The sequence below is a fragment of the Lepidochelys olivacea genome (assembly GCF_965140295.1).
Source record: "Lepidochelys olivacea isolate rLepOli2 genome assembly, chromosome: 11".
In the NCBI taxonomy this organism is placed as follows: Eukaryota; Metazoa; Chordata; order Testudines; family Cheloniidae; genus Lepidochelys; species Lepidochelys olivacea.
Window position 1 is genome coordinate 13,401,923 of NC_140421.1, and position 18,285 is coordinate 13,420,207.

The 18,285-nt window shown below is 38.2% G+C and overlaps 1 protein-coding gene across 2 annotated transcripts in view; it reads right to left on the bottom strand.

Moving 5' to 3' along the window:
• OSBPL11 (oxysterol binding protein like 11) overlaps nt 1-18,285 on the bottom strand; it is a 70,230-nt gene that overhangs the window by 26,914 nt on the left and 25,031 nt on the right. For both annotated transcript variants that reach the window (XM_084643414.1, XM_084643413.1), the window contains exons 2-5: nt 10,246-10,314; nt 9,152-9,327; nt 8,323-8,402; nt 5,907-6,089 (exon numbers count right to left, since the gene is read on the bottom strand). In XM_084643414.1, coding sequence (XP_084499540.1) covers nt 5,907-6,089; nt 8,323-8,402; nt 9,152-9,327; nt 10,246-10,314 — 508 coding nt within the window. The remainder of the gene's footprint in view (nt 1-5,906; nt 6,090-8,322; nt 8,403-9,151; nt 9,328-10,245; nt 10,315-18,285) is intronic.

The window sequence follows — 18,285 nt, forward strand, 5'->3', positions numbered from 1 at the left end:
TGCTCAGAGTAAAGTGGTCTCTTCTCTTAGACCTCTTGCTTTATAGTGCAAGCAACTACCTCAAGGTTTCCAAAGCACCAATACAACATACAGATTCAGTTAAGAGCCAAGAAAGTCAGGAAGTTGACGTTTTGTGCAGTTTGGGGTTATTTGTGGTCTTATTATGTGCAGATTTTATACAATTTAAAGGAGGATTGTGTAATGAGCATTTAGAAAGACTGGTTCTTCCACAGACTCTTGAACTGAGACTGCAACTAGTCAAGTCATGGTATATCCAAGTATAGCATTCACAAATGAACATATACAAGTTTATATAAGGTTAAAGAAGGTTAAGGGGTGACTTGATTACAGTCTATAAATATCTACCTGGGGGAACAAATGTTTAATATAGGGCTCTCCATCTAGCAGAGAAAGGTTAACACAATCCAATAGCTGGAAGTTGATACTACACAAATTCAGACTACAAATAAGGTGGGGGGGGGGGGTTGTTGTTTTTTTTTTTTTAAATGGTCAGAGTAATTAACCACTGGAACAATTTACCAAAGGTCATGGTGGAGTATCCATCATTCACAATTTTTAAATCAAACTCAGATGCTTTTCTAAAAGATATGTTCTAGGAATTATTTTTGGGAAGTTCTAAGGTCTGTGTTATACAAGAGGTCAGACTAGATGATCACAATGATCGCTTCTGGCCTTAGAATTTACCAATTTATGAAGTATGTGTTATGCATTCTGACACAGAACTTTTAGACATGCCTATCAACCAAGCAACAACACACTGAGGAAAAGAAAAGCAGTCTGCTTAACACATCTAGATTAAATAACCAACACTCATGATCCCTTGTCTTTATTTTATTTTAAAAGTCTCATCTTTAAAACGGTGGCTTTTTATCTTTTCTTCACATCTTTCTTTTGCTTTTTGTATTTTACAAGCAAACTTTAGAAATCACATTGATGGCCCTACATATTTGTTGTCCTACTTTGTAAGTGACACGTGTGTAAACGGTTACCAGAAGATCTGTGAAATACAGGTCCCTTAGAATCATACTTTACCTATAACTTATAATATTCTCATCCCTTTCATAAAGTCTCCTTCCTTCCTTTTCTACTTTCTCCCCCCCCCCCGTTTTTTTTGGGGGGACGGGGGGGTACAGAGATATTTATGAGGTTAAATTCTCTTTTCCTTAATCCTTTTCTGTGAAAGGGGAGTAGTGGAAAGGTCTCTCTTACGTGCACCATGTGTGCAAGTTGACCTGAAACTAACTTAATACTGTAAACACAAAACAGCTACTGGGCTCTCACTTACAAGGTGTGTTTTAAAGAGAGCATGTATCTACTAAACTAACACACTAACCACCTAAAATAGTTTGAACATAATACCTGCAATTTGAGATAGATGTGTTGATTCAGGCCTACCACTTTAAGGGCTGCCTGGCACGCTGGACAAGTCCGCAGCCATTTGGGGGCACTGAAGTCTGAGGGGGCTTGTGTGGGAGAAAAGACTGTTGAGAAGGAGTATGTGGAGACTATGATGGGTGGACAGCACTATCTAGGACCCATAGTATAGGGAGAGGAAAAGATGGGCAAGGTTTCACCTTCAGGGGAGACATGTAGATGAAGACAAGCTTCACTGGGATGATCCACAGGCAGTTCACAACAAGGAACTTCTCTTCAACCTCACTTCTCTGACCCACACTTGTCCACAGCATTTTAAAGTAGAATGAGGTATCAGAACTAGTGAGGAAGGCGATGTGGGAGGCATGAGGGAAGAGTAGAGATGTGGGAGAGGATGAGGCTAAGAAAGGCATGAGGGAGATGAGGGGCACAAGGATTGTTCATGTTAAGGCAATTTCCACACTAACAATCTGGAACTGACAGCTAAAGGATGCTTAAATGCATTTTTTATTCAAACAATACCCAGTTAAATCAGGAGTCTCCTCCACACCAATCTAAGCTTGCTTGCCTTACTACCCAATCCCCAAACATACTGAGACTCCATGGTAAACTTCCCTTACTATTCCAACATATAACCAACCATCACACACATCAAATTCCTCTCTGCCACACACAGATGCACCTTAGCTTCAATCTCACACAACCTGAATTCTTACACTTCCTAATTTGAGGGCTTGATTCTGCAAACTTTATGTTTAACAGATTCTATCTGGTATGGAATGTAAGAGTTGTACAAAAAAACCCTCCAACACTCTCAGCCTACCTCCCTGATTGAGGCTGTGTTTAGCACAGAGAGTCAGGAGGAAAGAGATTGTGGGCAGCGTCCACTCACCCTGACAATCTTCCCAATTTGTGGTCCCTCTTATTGTCCTCCAACATCACAAATGCCCACACTGTGCCTAGCTATGCCCTCCAGCCTCCCTGCTGGCAATCCCAGACTGATGGACCACCTGTTTGTGGTTTGGGACTCTCCTCTGGTGAGCTACTGAAAATCTGCTGCCTACAGAAGCAGCTACTTCAGAAGCAAAGCTGGTAACTTTACTCCAGAGACACCTCTTACCTAGGGTGACTAGATGTCCCAGTTTTATAGGGACAGTCCCAATATTTGGGGTTTTGTCTTATATAGTCGCCTATTACCCCCATACCCTGTCCCGATTTGTCACACTTGCTGTCTGGTCACCCTGCTCTTACCAGACACCTAATTCATTGATATGGTGCAAGGAAGCAGAGAAAAGGGAACACAGGTATCTTAAGCTTCACTTTAGGCAATACTGGGGACCAAGTTCTTCCCTCAGATACACATGCACTTAAATCAGTAGAAGTCAAGCCCATTTATTCAGTGGCAAAATTATGACTTTTTACATTCACAAGCCTTACTTCCTCTCCCTTACATAAGGCTAACTTGTAATACCCTATAACAAAAGAAAGCTACGGATAAATTATTTAACCCTACTCTAACAAGATGAAAAGGCCAAAGATAAAACAGTTAGCTCTTTTCATACACAGACCACGGAGTCCATTACACAGCAACATCCCATACATTGCATTATCCCTACCTTCTATTAGAAAGTAAACAGGAGGATAGTTGTTCATTCATGGACCATAACTGCCTAGGAGTCAGAACCTTCTCCCTTCAGAATTTGTTCCCTGCTCTCAAAACTCCAGTGTTTCATGATGCTTACAGGAACTGCTGAGCCTGTTAGCAACCAAATAGAATGCAGGGATTTAAAGAGACCAAACCCTGCCATTTCTATCACTTTCCTTATATTTTCATCTCATAAAGCAAGAATTCTTTACAAGTATCTGTCTGTGACCCAGGTTTCTCTCAGTTCTATGGGGTAAAGAAGTAGCACATGCCATAACAGAAAGGAAACATTACTGGTAGGCAATTTGCATATTTCAGGATGTGCTGTGACAGAGAAAACTTTAGCTACAAGGAGAGATCCTTGTCCAAATGCAGGCACCTAAAGGAACCTTGCAGATTGATTAGTCTGTAGATTATAAGGATGCATAATTGGTCAGAAGACCTCTATTTACATATGGAAAGTAGAAGCATTTTTTATCTTGTGGCACTGGAAAGATGTTTTAAAGTGTACATTGCAAATAAACCCCCACAGCAGCAAGTCTCAGAGCTCGGGTCAAGTAACTCAGAATCATGGGGCACCCTGTCCCCGCCCACAGGATTTTAGAGCCTGCGTTCCAGGCCAAGTGGGAACATCTACACTGGTATTTTTAGCCCTGTAATGCAAGACCCGCAAACCCAAGTCAGTTAACCCAGGCTCCAAGATTCGCTATCACAGCTTGTAGGGAGTTCTTGTTTTTTTATGCAGTGTAGACGTACTCAGCATGTCTACACCTTGGACTGCTTTTCCAGACCAACATGTTCCTTGAGTTGATCCACTCCTAACCAGCTGTAAGGAAGGGTAAAATTAGATTCCATGAATTCTGTAGCTGTATTTTTCTGAATTATATACCACATCTAAAACAATAATTTTGAATGATGCAATGTGGAATTTTTGATTTTTTACACAGAAATGTCACAATAAGTGATGGAATATTTGGATCCATTTCATGAATACTGCCAAAGTTTTTGTTTCAAGATATTTGTGGGATCAGGATCTGTATGCAGATTAAGGGGGAAGGATGCATTTTCAAGACTGATTTCACCTTGTAATATATTTTCTAAGAGCCATGCTATTAGCGTTGGTACTCATATTGGCAGTCTAGTCACTGGCTCTTCAATATCTCAGCCATCTCTCCACCACTTTAGCAAGATACCTTCTTGCTATGGTACGTTGACAGCCAAGGCTCTTACAGAACTCTTTAACAAAGGAATTTGATTCTTGTGACTGTGGAATGCCCAGTCTATGACAGTTTGCCAAGCCTCACACTCAACATGTTCCTTTTATAAACTTGCCTCTACTGCAAGCTCTACAATAATCTTATAATTAAAAGGGGAAAGAAAAACTAATTAATGCTTGCTCACCTATTGATTCCCTAGTACAGTATATCCCATTTTCTGTGCATCTACCTTTTAGTGGCCAAAAACCATCTGTAACCCACACACCTGGGTGTGGTGTTCTGTCCCATCTAGTGGCACCGAGACCACTTAGAGAGATTAATGAGTCTACTCTACAGCCTTAGCTAAGGTCCATATGGCTTTTAGCTCATGCAGTAGAGGCTCATGGATTTAGCTCCAGAAGTCCCAGGTTCGACCCCACCCACCAATGACCAGGGTCTGTCGGTGTTACACATCTTTTGTTTAATGCAATGTGATCAGCACATTACAATTATTATTAGTCGTGATAATACTAATATTGATAATACTAGTAATAGGCCAACACTAGTTAGAGATCTTATGAGAAGAAAGAACGATTCAATTTGCAGAGCACATTTTAAGAGATTCAGTGGGCAACACATGTTGATTGGCACTGGAAGGGAAAGTTGATGGCAGAACAACAGGAGGCAGAAAAAGATCTTGGATGGACAATGTGGTATCCTGGATGGATCAAAAGGACTATTCATCCACAAAAGATTAGCAGAGGATCATACTGAACAGGCTAACATGGTTGCAAACCTCCAGTAATAGATATGCCACATAAGAAGAACAACAGATAATTGATACTGGTGAGTGGTGCAACAAGTTTTCCTTTTAGAGATATGTTATATGTAGGTGATATTTAAAAACACTTAACATATATTTGTAACTTTTTATATTGGCGACAGGGATGGAAGGATACAAAAAAGGATCGTCATGCACCGTAGTGCTCACCCCTTTTACCAAAGTATACCATTCATCCAGATTTAGTATTCAGTGGAATCATATTGCTGGCTTGCAACTTTTTCTTTGCTTTCCCCTCTCAATCACACTTTGAGGTTTTGGCCACAAAACTTTGTAACATTACTTTTTGCATATTAGGAGCAAAATTCTCTGATACGAACCAAACTGATTCCTCCTCCATCCTACGGAGGTCATGAAAAAAAAGTTCTGCCCTTAAAGAAGTCAACTCTTCCAAGGCTTGAGAGGGGGAAAAAAGGAAGAAGTATGTGATATGACATCTTCTTGAGCTGTAATGCTAGGACTAGCAGGGACAGGAATATGTGATAAACCATCTTCAGCGTCAGGACGTTATAAGAGCTAACAGCACCAAAGTCACCTCCCACCCAACAATTTAATTTATAAAGAACTTTAATGCCGAAGCATATTTAAAAAGTGAGATAAAAAATACATTCTGATCACTTCCACCACCACTGAAATACTGCCAGCTCTGGGGTGGGAACACTGCAGCTCTTTAACCTCACACAGCAACACTAGCAGTTGAGGCCAATTTAGGAATACTATAACCATCAAATTATCAGGGTTTCTCTGTCATCCAAAGTAGTAAGGACAATAATATGTTGGTTCTCTCTCATTCTCAAAGTAATTTATTTGAATTTTGATTCATACAAACCTCTCTAACATCTATGAGGTGGTCTGGCTGCAGAATAGGAACTCTCTTTCCTGCTGGCAACTTGTGATGTCCAACATTAAAAAAAGAAACTGGATTTTGGCTGGGTCTCCTCTGAACACCAGGAGAGTTGCCACTTCCTTGGGATGCAAGAGAGAAGCTGCGAGATTTCAGTGGAGGATTGTTCTAGTGAATAAACAAGAATATAAAGAAATTTAAAATTCCTCATAGTCAAAAAATATTTCATTAGGCACATAAATCAGAATATAAAATCAAGAATTAAATAAAGTGAGGGAAAGCTAGCTTAACTCACTGTTTTTCAACTACTCTGGTAATTAATGTGCACAAAGTGTTAAGTGAGGAAGTTATCTGTTCCTTTGTGCTATTTCCTGATAATTGTCTTGCTCCACTGCTTAAGTCAGCTTGTATTTGCTTACATGCAACCCAGGAATTGCGCTGAAACAATATACGTCATTTTATATGATTAGGAAGTAGGCCTTTCAATTCAGGTTTGAGCTCTGCAGGAAGATTAACATGTAAACTGAGAGGCAACAGACTACGCAGGGGTGAACCTGACATTTAATAGAGAAGAATTTCATTTACAACCATTTAGAAGACAAAGTGAAACACATGCAGGACTTGTCTATACTTACAGTGCCACAGCACTTCGTGAAGACGCTACCTACGCTGACAGGAAAGTTTCTCCCATCGACGTAGGTACTCAACCTCCAGGAGAGTTGGTAGCTTTGTTGATAGGAGAATCCCTCCCTCTGTCTACACCAGGAGTTAGGTCGGTATAACTATGTCGCTCAGGGATGTGGATTTTATACCATAGTTATAACGACATAAGTTTGTAACTTAAACCAGGGCGCAATCTGATGATAGGGGAGTCACAAGGAGTTAATCCTGCTTTAGAAGGACCTTAGATTTTGGATTTTTTTCCCCCTCTCCCCAGATTTTAGGTTAAATGAAGCAAAAATTTAAGAATATACTTCTATAACGTACAGTCCACGTATACCCTAAATCAACGAAGTGTTGAAAATGGATTGTGAAAGGAGCTAGCAGGCCTTAATCATCAGGCTTGCTAGAAAGTCCTCTCAAGGAACATGGACTTATGGAGTTGCCTTTTAAAAAAAGAAATCTAATTCAGGGGAATTAATTTGGACATAAACAAATTTTCCTTTTAAACAAGCCAAGCAAAAAATGAAAATTACAACTGGAAATCTGAGCTACAATTCAAAACTCAAGTTCTAAAACCAAGAAATTTAGGACCAAAAGCTGTATTCAATATAGCCACACTCCCTGAGTTTTTCAAGTATTGAAAACTATCCAGATAGCAAAACTTTAGTAGAAATGTATTGGGGGGGCAAATACAAAAACAGCCTAAGTACAATAATGTGGTGGAGCTGACTTCTTGTCTTACGAGATAACATTCACCGTTGCTGCAGCAAGATATCCTTGTTAAATAAAAGAATGTGACCTCCCCACAAACATTTTCACCTTGATGAATGTCTGCATTGTATCACTGCCATAAATGAACTCCTGAAGTCTTATTCCTTCACCCTCAATTCACTCAGGGTCATACCTTTAAAATGGACCTGCTAAAATTAGGAATTGCATGACACAGTGAACAATACCTTTTCATCAGATGTCTGCTATGCTACTCCCCGTCTAGTCAGCAGGTCAATACAGGAATTAGTTTACAAAACTTAAAAACTAAATAAAAATAAACACTGACTTTTTAAAAAACAAACATCTCTAGAAATGCCTTAGGAGTAAAATATTGTTTTTAAAATCACTGAAAATTAAAATAAAAACATCAGGTGATTTATAGCATGTTGCTAGAACAATTTTATTGTACACTTGAGGTTAGGACACAAATGTTAACTCAAGTCATTAAACTCCAAGTTTCATCCTAAAATGTACCTGTAAAATATATCTGGTATAAACAACCAATGAAGGAGAAATCAAGCTCCAACCATTAGTCCTTTTATGGCCCTTTCCTCAGGGCTTGTGGGGTTACCCACAAAACAAAAGCCATGAAAAACACTCAGCTTTAAAACCCCCAGGGGCTTCAGCTTCCTCTTCCTTTTATACTCTGTACTATCAGCAATATGACCAGCTGGGACCTGTTAACCCTTCACAGGCTGCAGTACCTTCACCAGTTCATAGTATCATATTACATATTTTAGGAAAAGGCCATTTCTACTCCAGACTATATGTCAAGTGTACTCAGCCACACTCATGTTTCCTCTTTAAGTATTGGGAACTTTTCAGATTTTTCCTTAACCTTATCTGGCTCATGGATTAATAGAATATATCAGTTTTCAATTACATTTACCACAGACCCTAACTGATAAAGAACATGAATATTCTCTCATATGTTTTTATTCAAGAACACATTAAAATCATGAAGTACCTTTCCAATTGCTTCTGTGTGATGCTGCGTGCATATCTGAAGTCTGCTAACCCAATGCTGCCGTTCTTTAGCATCAGTGGCTGATAAAAAGCAAACAAAAATAATTTTACAGGAACAAAAATTAAAGTATAGGCAAGAGTACAGATAATTTTTCTTATTCCTTTAAAATAACACTAATGTAGCACTAATGTAGTACTAGTACAGATAAGCTTTTTTTCTCTCTCTGGGTAAAGAGAGAAACCAAATAAAACTATTTATATAGTGCATGGAACCAATACCATATCCTGGTTTTATTGCCCTTCAGAAGGAATGTACAATTTCCTCTTTGGTAAATCTACACATGATACCAGGAAACATACACAGGTCAGGAAGAATGCAATGGTGAGCCTCAAGGGAACAGGAACAAAAAGACTTCAGCCCAAATTTCCATAAAAGTCTTTTCCCTGGCTCTAGACTAAGATGCCTGTATAGCAGTGGTTCCCAATCACTGATACTTGAAGCTTTTTTCCATTGGAATTATTGGCTGGCTCTCTTCCCACCAGCAAAAGTTACCTAACATAAGTTATGAAACACTGAAATATAGAATTTAAGGGACTGTCTATTGAGGTTCCTCCCCATATCAAATTTATGGTCTTGGACCAATCACCATCCCATAGATTTTGGGGTGCCACACACAAAAAATTAGGATATTATATTCTGTGTGTGCAGTTTTGTTCATATGTTTCTAAAGCAAACAAAGAGACAACCAAACACAAAAACTACAACCACATATAGGAGGCAGGAGTATCCTCTAGTGGAAAAATCTTCTGTCCAAGAACTTAAGTCATACCTCTTAGTTTATACTGCTCTCCACTAGCAGCATTAACTGTGAAGGTATGCGAGTCTTCATCGCTGGGTGAAATTACAGCTCCAGCTAGCTGCAAGGTACCTCTGGGCTTTTGATTTCTAGACTGTTCATTCACGAAGTACTCCAGCAGGCCAGCTTCATTGTTTAAAACAAAAAATCTGTGATTGTGATAAAAAGTCCATTTATAAAATAAAACTAACACACATTTTTAATATAAATAATCATCACCCAACCAAAACTATCTCCACATAAGTTTGGGGAGAATTCGTTTTTGTTTTAATCGGACCAGGAGACGTCAAATGGTTTATGCGAATACCACAAGTTGCCAACACAACCTCACCAAATATACTAGCTATAGCTTAAAATTGCCCAAGATTAGACTCATACAAAGATTCTTTAAAGATCAAACCTTTGCATGGTGTACGTGAACTGTCACTAAGTAAATTAAAAGTACATTTATGATACTTCAGGAACGCAGTCTTGGAAGACTTAGCACTGTGCATATGAGAAACTTTAAGACAAAGCAATACTAGCTACAAAGATAGGGGAGTGTAATTTCCATCACTGGACCAATGCTAGTTAGAAATAGACACACTCACAACTTATGCAGCACACAATAGAAGGTATTTCAACAGGTGTCCTTAGCTCAACTCTCTGCTTCTACTGTTGTGCAACATACTGCATTAGACAGCTTGTGCCTCCAACCACAACGTTGGTTGTATTGTTGTAGTGCCATGAAAAGTTTGAGAAAGCGTTGCTGAATACCCCCCCTTACACACATACATCACAGCAACCAAAAAAGGCCATTGAAATGCTTAGTAGTCCTTCTCTGCTTTTCATTAATCTCTCAGTCACATGCTAAAACAAAATGTTATCCCTAATATGAATGTAGCAGGTCCATCTCTTATCTACTTGTTGGTTTAATCCATATTAAATCTGAAAAATACATAAAAGTATTTTCTATTATGTTAATTGCTTAGCAGAAAAAAAAACCTGTGTGAAAAACATATCGATTTAGATAATGTCAATCAACCTTGTTAAAAAAATGCTACAAAAAAACCAAAAATCAGACTTACCGATATTGCCAGCCAGTGACGAGATTGGTATATTTCATTAAATAGCCATAAATATTTTCCATGTGATCACTGTTAGAAAAACAACAAGACAAAAACCAGTCAGATGAGACCAAATAAAGTAACAATTAAAACCATTAAAGTAGAAGATCTAGATTTTCATTTATGCAGTCTAAAGTCCACTTTCAGCAAACTGCTCAAAATTTATTTTAAGAAGGAGAATTTGTTTGAATTTGTTTTTGCAGGCTTACTGCAGAATAAAGAAACTTTAAGCAGACTTATTGGACTATCAGTAAAACTAAAGAATGAAAATTTTCAATATTGTTGAAGCAATGAAAGACAGTCTGAATCCGTAACATAAAATAGACACTTCTGGACACATTTATGATGCTTCAATATTAAGTAGTCAATATACTATTTATGACACCTGCCTGCCTACCCACCCCTCTTCTCTCCGGGGGGGAGGGGGGAGGAGGGGGGTAGTTTTGAGTTTCTACACAAAATTAAATTTTTACCACCTTAAAAAAGACCCATATTAATCTCAGTAATTAAAAAGAAATCTTTCATTAGGCACTACTAATTAAAGTAAATACAGTTCTATTCATGTTGAACTTCCAGAACCATCAACAACTATACTAAAAACTGCCATATTGCAAATAGAGAAGATGCTCTGAGAAACCCAAGAGATAGTTTCAGATCACATTAAGAAATACTTTAAAGTATTAAAATGTCTTCACCATTTGTTTTACAACAATTTGGCACAAAAGATAAACAAATAACTTCTCTTCTGGGGCCCAAATCTGTAAGAAGCTCAGCACTATCTCCCAGTGAAGACAAGAGGCAATGAGGGCAGTCAGTACTTTGCAATATTAAGCTCCATATACAGAACTATTAGTATATATTTGCCAAAATAGATACTCACTCTGAATGTACTTGTTAGGGATGGTCTTCTTATGAGACCAGATCAGAGTTGTATTACAGTAGTTCCTGTAGGCCCCATTGTGCTAGGCACCATGCACACACATAGTGAAATATAGTTACTGCGGAAGAGGTTACAATCCGAATAGACAAGACAAAGGGTGGAAGAAGTTCTCAATTTTACAGTGGAGGAATTGAGGCATAGAAAGATTAAGTGGCTTGCCTACCATCACAGAGGAAATATGCAGCAGAACCAGGAACTGAATCCAGGTCTCATAAGACTGCAATCACTGGCTGCAATGATAATTGTTTACTTTTACAGAGAATTATAAAGATAATTCTCTAATAATATTTTCATCATAGTTAAACCTCTAATTAAATCTCAAACGTTTGCTTTATTATAGTAGTTGATGGTTCTTACATTTCCCGGAATTCAGAATATATGGGAACACCTTACCTAGATAACTTACTGATAAGTTTTTCATCTTTACTAAAAGAACATATGCAGGCAGAATATGGCTACTGAAGTCAAGGGATTAATGTAAAATCCATTCATTAATAAAGACTGCTAGGCACAGTGGAAAATCTTTGTCTGTATGCACAAATCAATTTGTTGCCTACGTTTTGTTTCCAAAAGATTTCACTAGTGTGACAATGTTAAACTGTTTATATATGTGAAATTCTTACTATTTCAACATTATGTAGAAAAATTACACCCAATTACATCTTAAAGTCTTTTTTATGACATACCTAATCGGACAATCCAAAGTAACATGCTAAATCACTATTCCAGTAAGAGGTCTTGCTGACTTTGTCTCTATGAAGGTATTCAGTTTACGAATAATACTCTTTTAGTTTTTCTTTTTTGCAGAGGAAATCAAAACAAACGCACTAATTCTTTCACCCAATTATAGTACATTAAAAATGGCACATCTGAAGCACAGAGCTTTAAAGAAAAAAAAGTAGGGCAATTTAATTTTATGTAGCAACTGGCTTGTGACCTATAAAACACAAGTGGCTATAGTTGCATGTGGTCATATAGCATTACAAAACTAGGTCTACATAGGGCTGAGGAGAGGTTCCTAGTCTACCAGACAGACAGACACTTTCCTAAAGGCATCATGATTTTGCTAAAGCAGCTGGACAATTAACTCTATCACACACAAAATGTAGAAACTGTGTTGGAGGACACAAATGACTGCAACTTTTAATAAATGAGGATCTATTTTCCCCCTTTGGTAGTCTCCATCAAAGTTCTTTCCTTTCAGAACTATGCCCAGAGAGCATGTAAATAACTGACAAAACATAAGGACTGAAACATTCATCTTAGAGAGAGAACATGAGAAAGAATTGCCTAACATTATTGAAAATCTACCAACATTTCTCATGTCAAAAAGTATTCTATAGAAACCCAGTGACTGGTTCCTTTCCCAACTCCATCCATTCTGCACAGAAACAGGTCATTCAAGCCTCCTTTTCATCAGAGAATTGCAGCACAGCAATTTAAACAGGTGTGACAGAACCAATAGAAGTTGCAATATTGTGAGTGAAAAATTAGCTCCATCCTGTTTCAAACAGTACACCATGTCCACACACAGCCCCCCCCTTTTAAATATCGTACAGCCTCAGAATTGTTCTCCCAGCCCACAATTCCATGAATGCCTCCTTGGACCCAGTTAATAACTTCCATGGTATGGGTCTATTAACAACATTTCATGTTTTTGGTTTGTCCAGTGGATGTTTTGAATGGTTCCGTCCTACATCTGAGGATCTACATGAGTCATGAGACACTAGAAGATGCCACGGTGGAGGAGGTCCAGCAACTCCTGCCACACCACCCCCAGGCTTCAAGGCCTGGTATATAGTATGAATTCCACTGTCTTTGGGCGACGCTGCTTGCGGATTTTGTGTGCGTGTGTGCGCTCACACACACGTTTATTTGATCTTTTCATGTTGAAAACAGTTTATTCCCCTCCCCCACCTTTCATAGCTGCAACAACAATTCCATTCCCCAGTGTTTTCTTCTAGGAGGGAGAGACAGGTATGCTCTAGATCTGGAGGGAAGACATCTTTTTGGGTCCCTCATTATGGCCTATAGTAAGTTCCTCATCTTCCCTTCCCCAAGTAATGCTGTCAAGGATCCTGAGGATGATTCACTCTTCGAAGAGTGAGGAGAATAATAGGTGCTGGAGAACCCAGGGGAGTTAAGTACATATTCACGAGTTAAGTAGAAGAGTGAGCTGCCTGTCTATGTAACCTCTAACTAATAATCCTTTTGTGTTTTCTGTTTTAAACTGCTCAGGAATACAGAGATGCTGCTCAGGCAGTGAACTGACTGTTGTGACAACTTCCAGTAAAGTAAATTCATTGAGGTATGTGCCGGACACTAACCAACCGCTGCTTGTGTCCTTTCTATATAGCAAGAGAATCCCTGTGGACAAAGTCTACATGTTTTAGAAAGTGTTACTGAAGATGTATTTTTCATTCTACAGTTGTAACTTCCTCTGCTGCTGCCCTGAAGGTCAGGGCAGTAAACCTGGAGGGTGGAGGAAGCAATGGGCAGAGCTCAGACCTGCTGAGCACTGCCTCTGTGGCTCTTGAGCCTGCACACAGCCAGTAGGTAAGTGCTCTGAGCTGCTGAAGGTGTCACTGACGCATGGGTACAGGCACTGCAGAATTGCACTAAAGACCAATTGCTGTTCTGAAGCCCATATTATAGAAATCAATTCTGTTGTCTTAGTCTAGTTCCTAAATCAATAGATGTCTATGTAACACAAACATGCCAGAAACCATTAGAAGAATTACAGAACATTGACAGGTTTGAGAAATAATTATGTTCCTGTTTCTGTTTCTCCTCCAGAGTAGGATGCAGTAGCTGAGTGAGCATGATAGGAGGAATCTTGTGGTCCTACTGCAACTGCCATTCCTGCTTGTGTGGATAAACGGGACTTTAGTGTCTGCATAGAGCACTGGACTGACTACACCAAATTTCATTGCCCCTCCCCATACAATCTATTTCGAAGCAATTCACTCAGCCTCTGAGAAATTCCTCACTTTAATCATGAGGAAACATGCCCAAAATAAGAGTTAGTCCATGATTCATTCTAAGATATAACTACAAAACATTTTAGTAGCAATATCTGCAGACAAGATCAAAACAGAACAGAGTGGGTTGGGCGTGCTCTAATTAGAGCACAACAATCTCCTCCACTCTTTCCCCCACACCCTATTTAAAAACAGAGCTTAATAGTTCATATCCAGCTGTTACCAGCAGAATCACCCTTTTCTTCTATGTGGCAGCATTAAAGTAACCTTGCAACAAAGAATCCCCAGTAAGATGGCAGACTATTTATAGTTGCTCAAACAATACTACAGGTCTAAAACAAAATCATTCGGGGAAGGGAATCATGCAGTCATATATTCTTAGGGCCCTTCATTTTCAGTTCTTTTATTTAATTTTTCCCAGGAATTTATCTGTGTTTATTACTATGTTAACAAAAACAGATTAAAATCAGTGGAAAAAACTTAATTTTCTGCGTAAACATGGGGGGGTTATTTTGGTGGACGGAGGGACAGGGGTAAAAAGTATTCATAGAGTAATACTTTAATTGAATTCAGTATGGTTTGCTGCAGAACCAAAACTCAAAACACAGTGCCACCTCTGAGTTTAAGAAAACAATACATCTCTAATCCCCAAATAAAACTTTTCATTTGAATAAACAGTTCACTGTTGTAGACTTAGAACTATTAGCCCATAAATATTTACATTTAATAATTGGGCCACACCATTTGTAGTGCATACACTCAATTTCATGTTTTCCGGTTTTGGGTTTTTTTTAAATTTTCAATTAGTTCCTTGTGGTCTGAAATGTCTCCTGATACAGATTTTCATTTTCTTTCCATTTTAGTGTGTCAGACCTTTAAACATTATCTTCTAAGAGTCTGAATGTATACATAATAGGTGTGAGATTCATCAGTACATTTAGAACTTGCATGCCTGTTTGTTGTGTGTATCTTTTAGATTACTACACAGCCTTACTTTAACAGGCAGCTTGGCATATAGACAGACTAGTATATGATCGTAATACATCTCTCTCTTGCAATGTATTGTATTTTCCTAATAAAGCAAGTTATTTTTTATATATATTTGAATGATATAAAAGTAGGGTGAAAATCAGAAAAAGAACAATACTTTTTGTAAAACCCAGGACTTTTTCAGTAAAAATATCGGTTTCAACTGAAAACAAGGGACTTATATATTCTGAATACAGAATTTTTTAAGGGAGAAACAGTAACGGTATAAACTGTCTGAAAATGCTTCAGAACTGCTACCATATTATTGGCATACACAAAATAAAAAAGTATCAAGATTTGAATCAGTTGCACTCATTTAGAGCTACCTAAACTTTGGTGAAGTTTTAACAACTTTGGACAGAAAAAAGGTGTTTTGAAATTTTAAAGGACAAGCTTGCTTGTAAACATGTATGAAGTTCAATTTTTAAAAAGTTTGGTCTGAAACTTGTCTCCAATCTCCTTCGACTGGATTCACCCACCACTTTTTCACGATATGAAACCAACTGCAGAACATAAATCAAGCCCTGCCTTTCATTTACACATCCCTTAGAACACCGTACACTCAGAAAAAACAGAACCACCACCATGCTTCATGACACCACAATCTAAATCATGCTTATGCTGTAAAATAAGTGTGAGGAAATTCAGAGTGGTAGCTTCTGCAAGCAACACCTCAAGATGAGGAAAGGAAACCAGCCAGTAAAGGAATATGGCAATCCGCATACTATGTTTTGGAAATCACCTTATCGGATTATGATGATGGTGAATCAGATGGTTTAAAAAAATTAATGAAAATACATAAGTAACAGTGAAACAGAGAGCTGTGATCTTCCCAGTCCGAGGACACTGACTGAAACATAGGGAAGTGCAGCTCAGCAGATGAATACAAAAGGGAAGTGACTTGGAGACTTTCACAGTGGAATTAAGTTAACTTCTAGTGAGTAACAGTGGAATTTACCTTAACCCCACATGGAGTCTCCAGCCTCCCCCACATTCACCTACACTGAGCAGCACTTTTCACAAACTATGCCAGCAGACGACATTTCCTGAGTACAGTAGGAGCAACATAGTCCCCATCACCTTAGTATCTGACCAACTCACAATCTTTAATATATTTATCCTTACAGCACCCCTGTAAAGTAGAGAAGTGCTATTATTCCCATTTTACAGAGATTAAATAACTTGCCCGAGGTCAGACGAAGTTTGTGGCACAGCAGGAAATTCCACCTCGGTCTCCCACAACCCAAGCACACCAATGAACCATCCACTCCCTCATCGAGATACACCCAGTAAGATACACAATTAAGGAAATAATTAAAGCTTGGCTGGAAAAATTTACCCAACATATATCAGCCTCATGACTAAGCCTCCTCACCAGGTTTAAAAACTACTTGTGTTGCCATGCCAAAGTCATGCCCTCTTTAAACAGAAGTATATCCGCATATTTCATTCTGTACTATCATGGAAACCAGGGTGGATAAAAATCATTTATTTAAAATCGGTTTTTTGGATAAAATGCTTTTTGAGGAAAAAACCTGTCTAAAGATATATCTTTGAGCTATAATGTCTCATCATGGAATAGGGATTATAAATTCTAATTCTATAGTATGAGACAGGTTTCAAGTGAGCTGTAGCTCACGAAAGCTTATGCTCAAATAAATTGGTTAGTCTCTAAGGTGCCACAAGTACTCCTTTTCTTTTTAGTATGAGATAATCATGAAATGTTTAAGAAAAGTTTTGTAAACATGTTTTGTAAACAATAGTTCATGGATTAGGGACCCCATTTTATGGGGTTCCAGGAGCTTCTGTATAGATTATTTAGGTTAATCTTTCTATCTACCCAATGGGACTCAGTGTTCAGTCTAGAAGATACCATCAGAGATGCTTTGTTTTGCAGTTCTCAAACTGTGGATTTGTGTCTCGAGAGAGAACATGCTTGTTAACAGCAAAAATGTTTGGAGAGAGAGAGAGAGAAAAGGAGAAACAACAGACATCATCCCTATTGTCCCTCTGCAAGTTTGTTTACAGAGTCGATCCCTTACCTCTCTCTAAAAGTGCAAAGTTTCAAAAAGTTCAATGAATAGAAGATGGTTGGGGCGGAATAGATCTGGAGAAGAAGTCTGGAGATAAATGTGAGAACGGAGGGACAGGCAGTAGAAACAAAAGTGAAACTGTTTGAGCAGCATATTCCAGAAGTCTTGAGGTCTTTTTGAGCGTAGCCTTCATTGAGTTGAAATCTACCATACCATTCTCTCACTAGAAGGGGAAACCTATTATGGCAGACCCAGTTTGGGAATAAGAGCCATTCAAGAAATATAGGTTTGCTGATGAGGTTTTAAAGAAAGTCACACCAGTGAACTGGTGGAAGTCACCTAAGCACTTGGATTCAGACACTGTTGAAGTGATAATCTTACTTTTAACAGCAGTAACTTCTTCTGCTGGTGTAGGAAGAAGATTTTCTTTCTTTGGACTAATTTATTCCAAATTGAGAAATCGTTTGGGACCTGAAAAAAGCAGGAAAGCTTGTTTTTCTTTTCCAGATTATGAACAAACAGGAAAATGAAGGTGAAGATGACTGAGTCAGCTGCAGAAGCCAATATTTTAAGTTTCTCATGTTAACCTGGCTGACAGTCTATTTAATTTTTTTTTAATATTTCATTTAACTATTTTAGTTAAACAATTTTAACAAAAACATTGAAGTTTTTTTAAAATCAAGTTTGACTAAATTCAAAAATTCATGTGCTTGTTTTGTTAAAATATTACGTTGGCTGTTGAAGAAAAAAATCCAGAATACATAATGTTGTTGTTTTAGTTAAATAAAACAAATTTAAATGGTGATCTCCTCCTAATACAGCATGGCAAGAAAATCCTCCAAGTATTAATGATTAACCTGTTGAACTGGAGATAGTTCACCTCCCAATAACTTCATAAGTATCTGCTTCAATTATCTTTGTCCAAAAAAAAAAAAAAAAAAAAATACAGCACTATTTTATTGGGTGGAAAATAACACTTATGCTCTTTTCAGGGATCTACAGAATGCTTTTAATATTC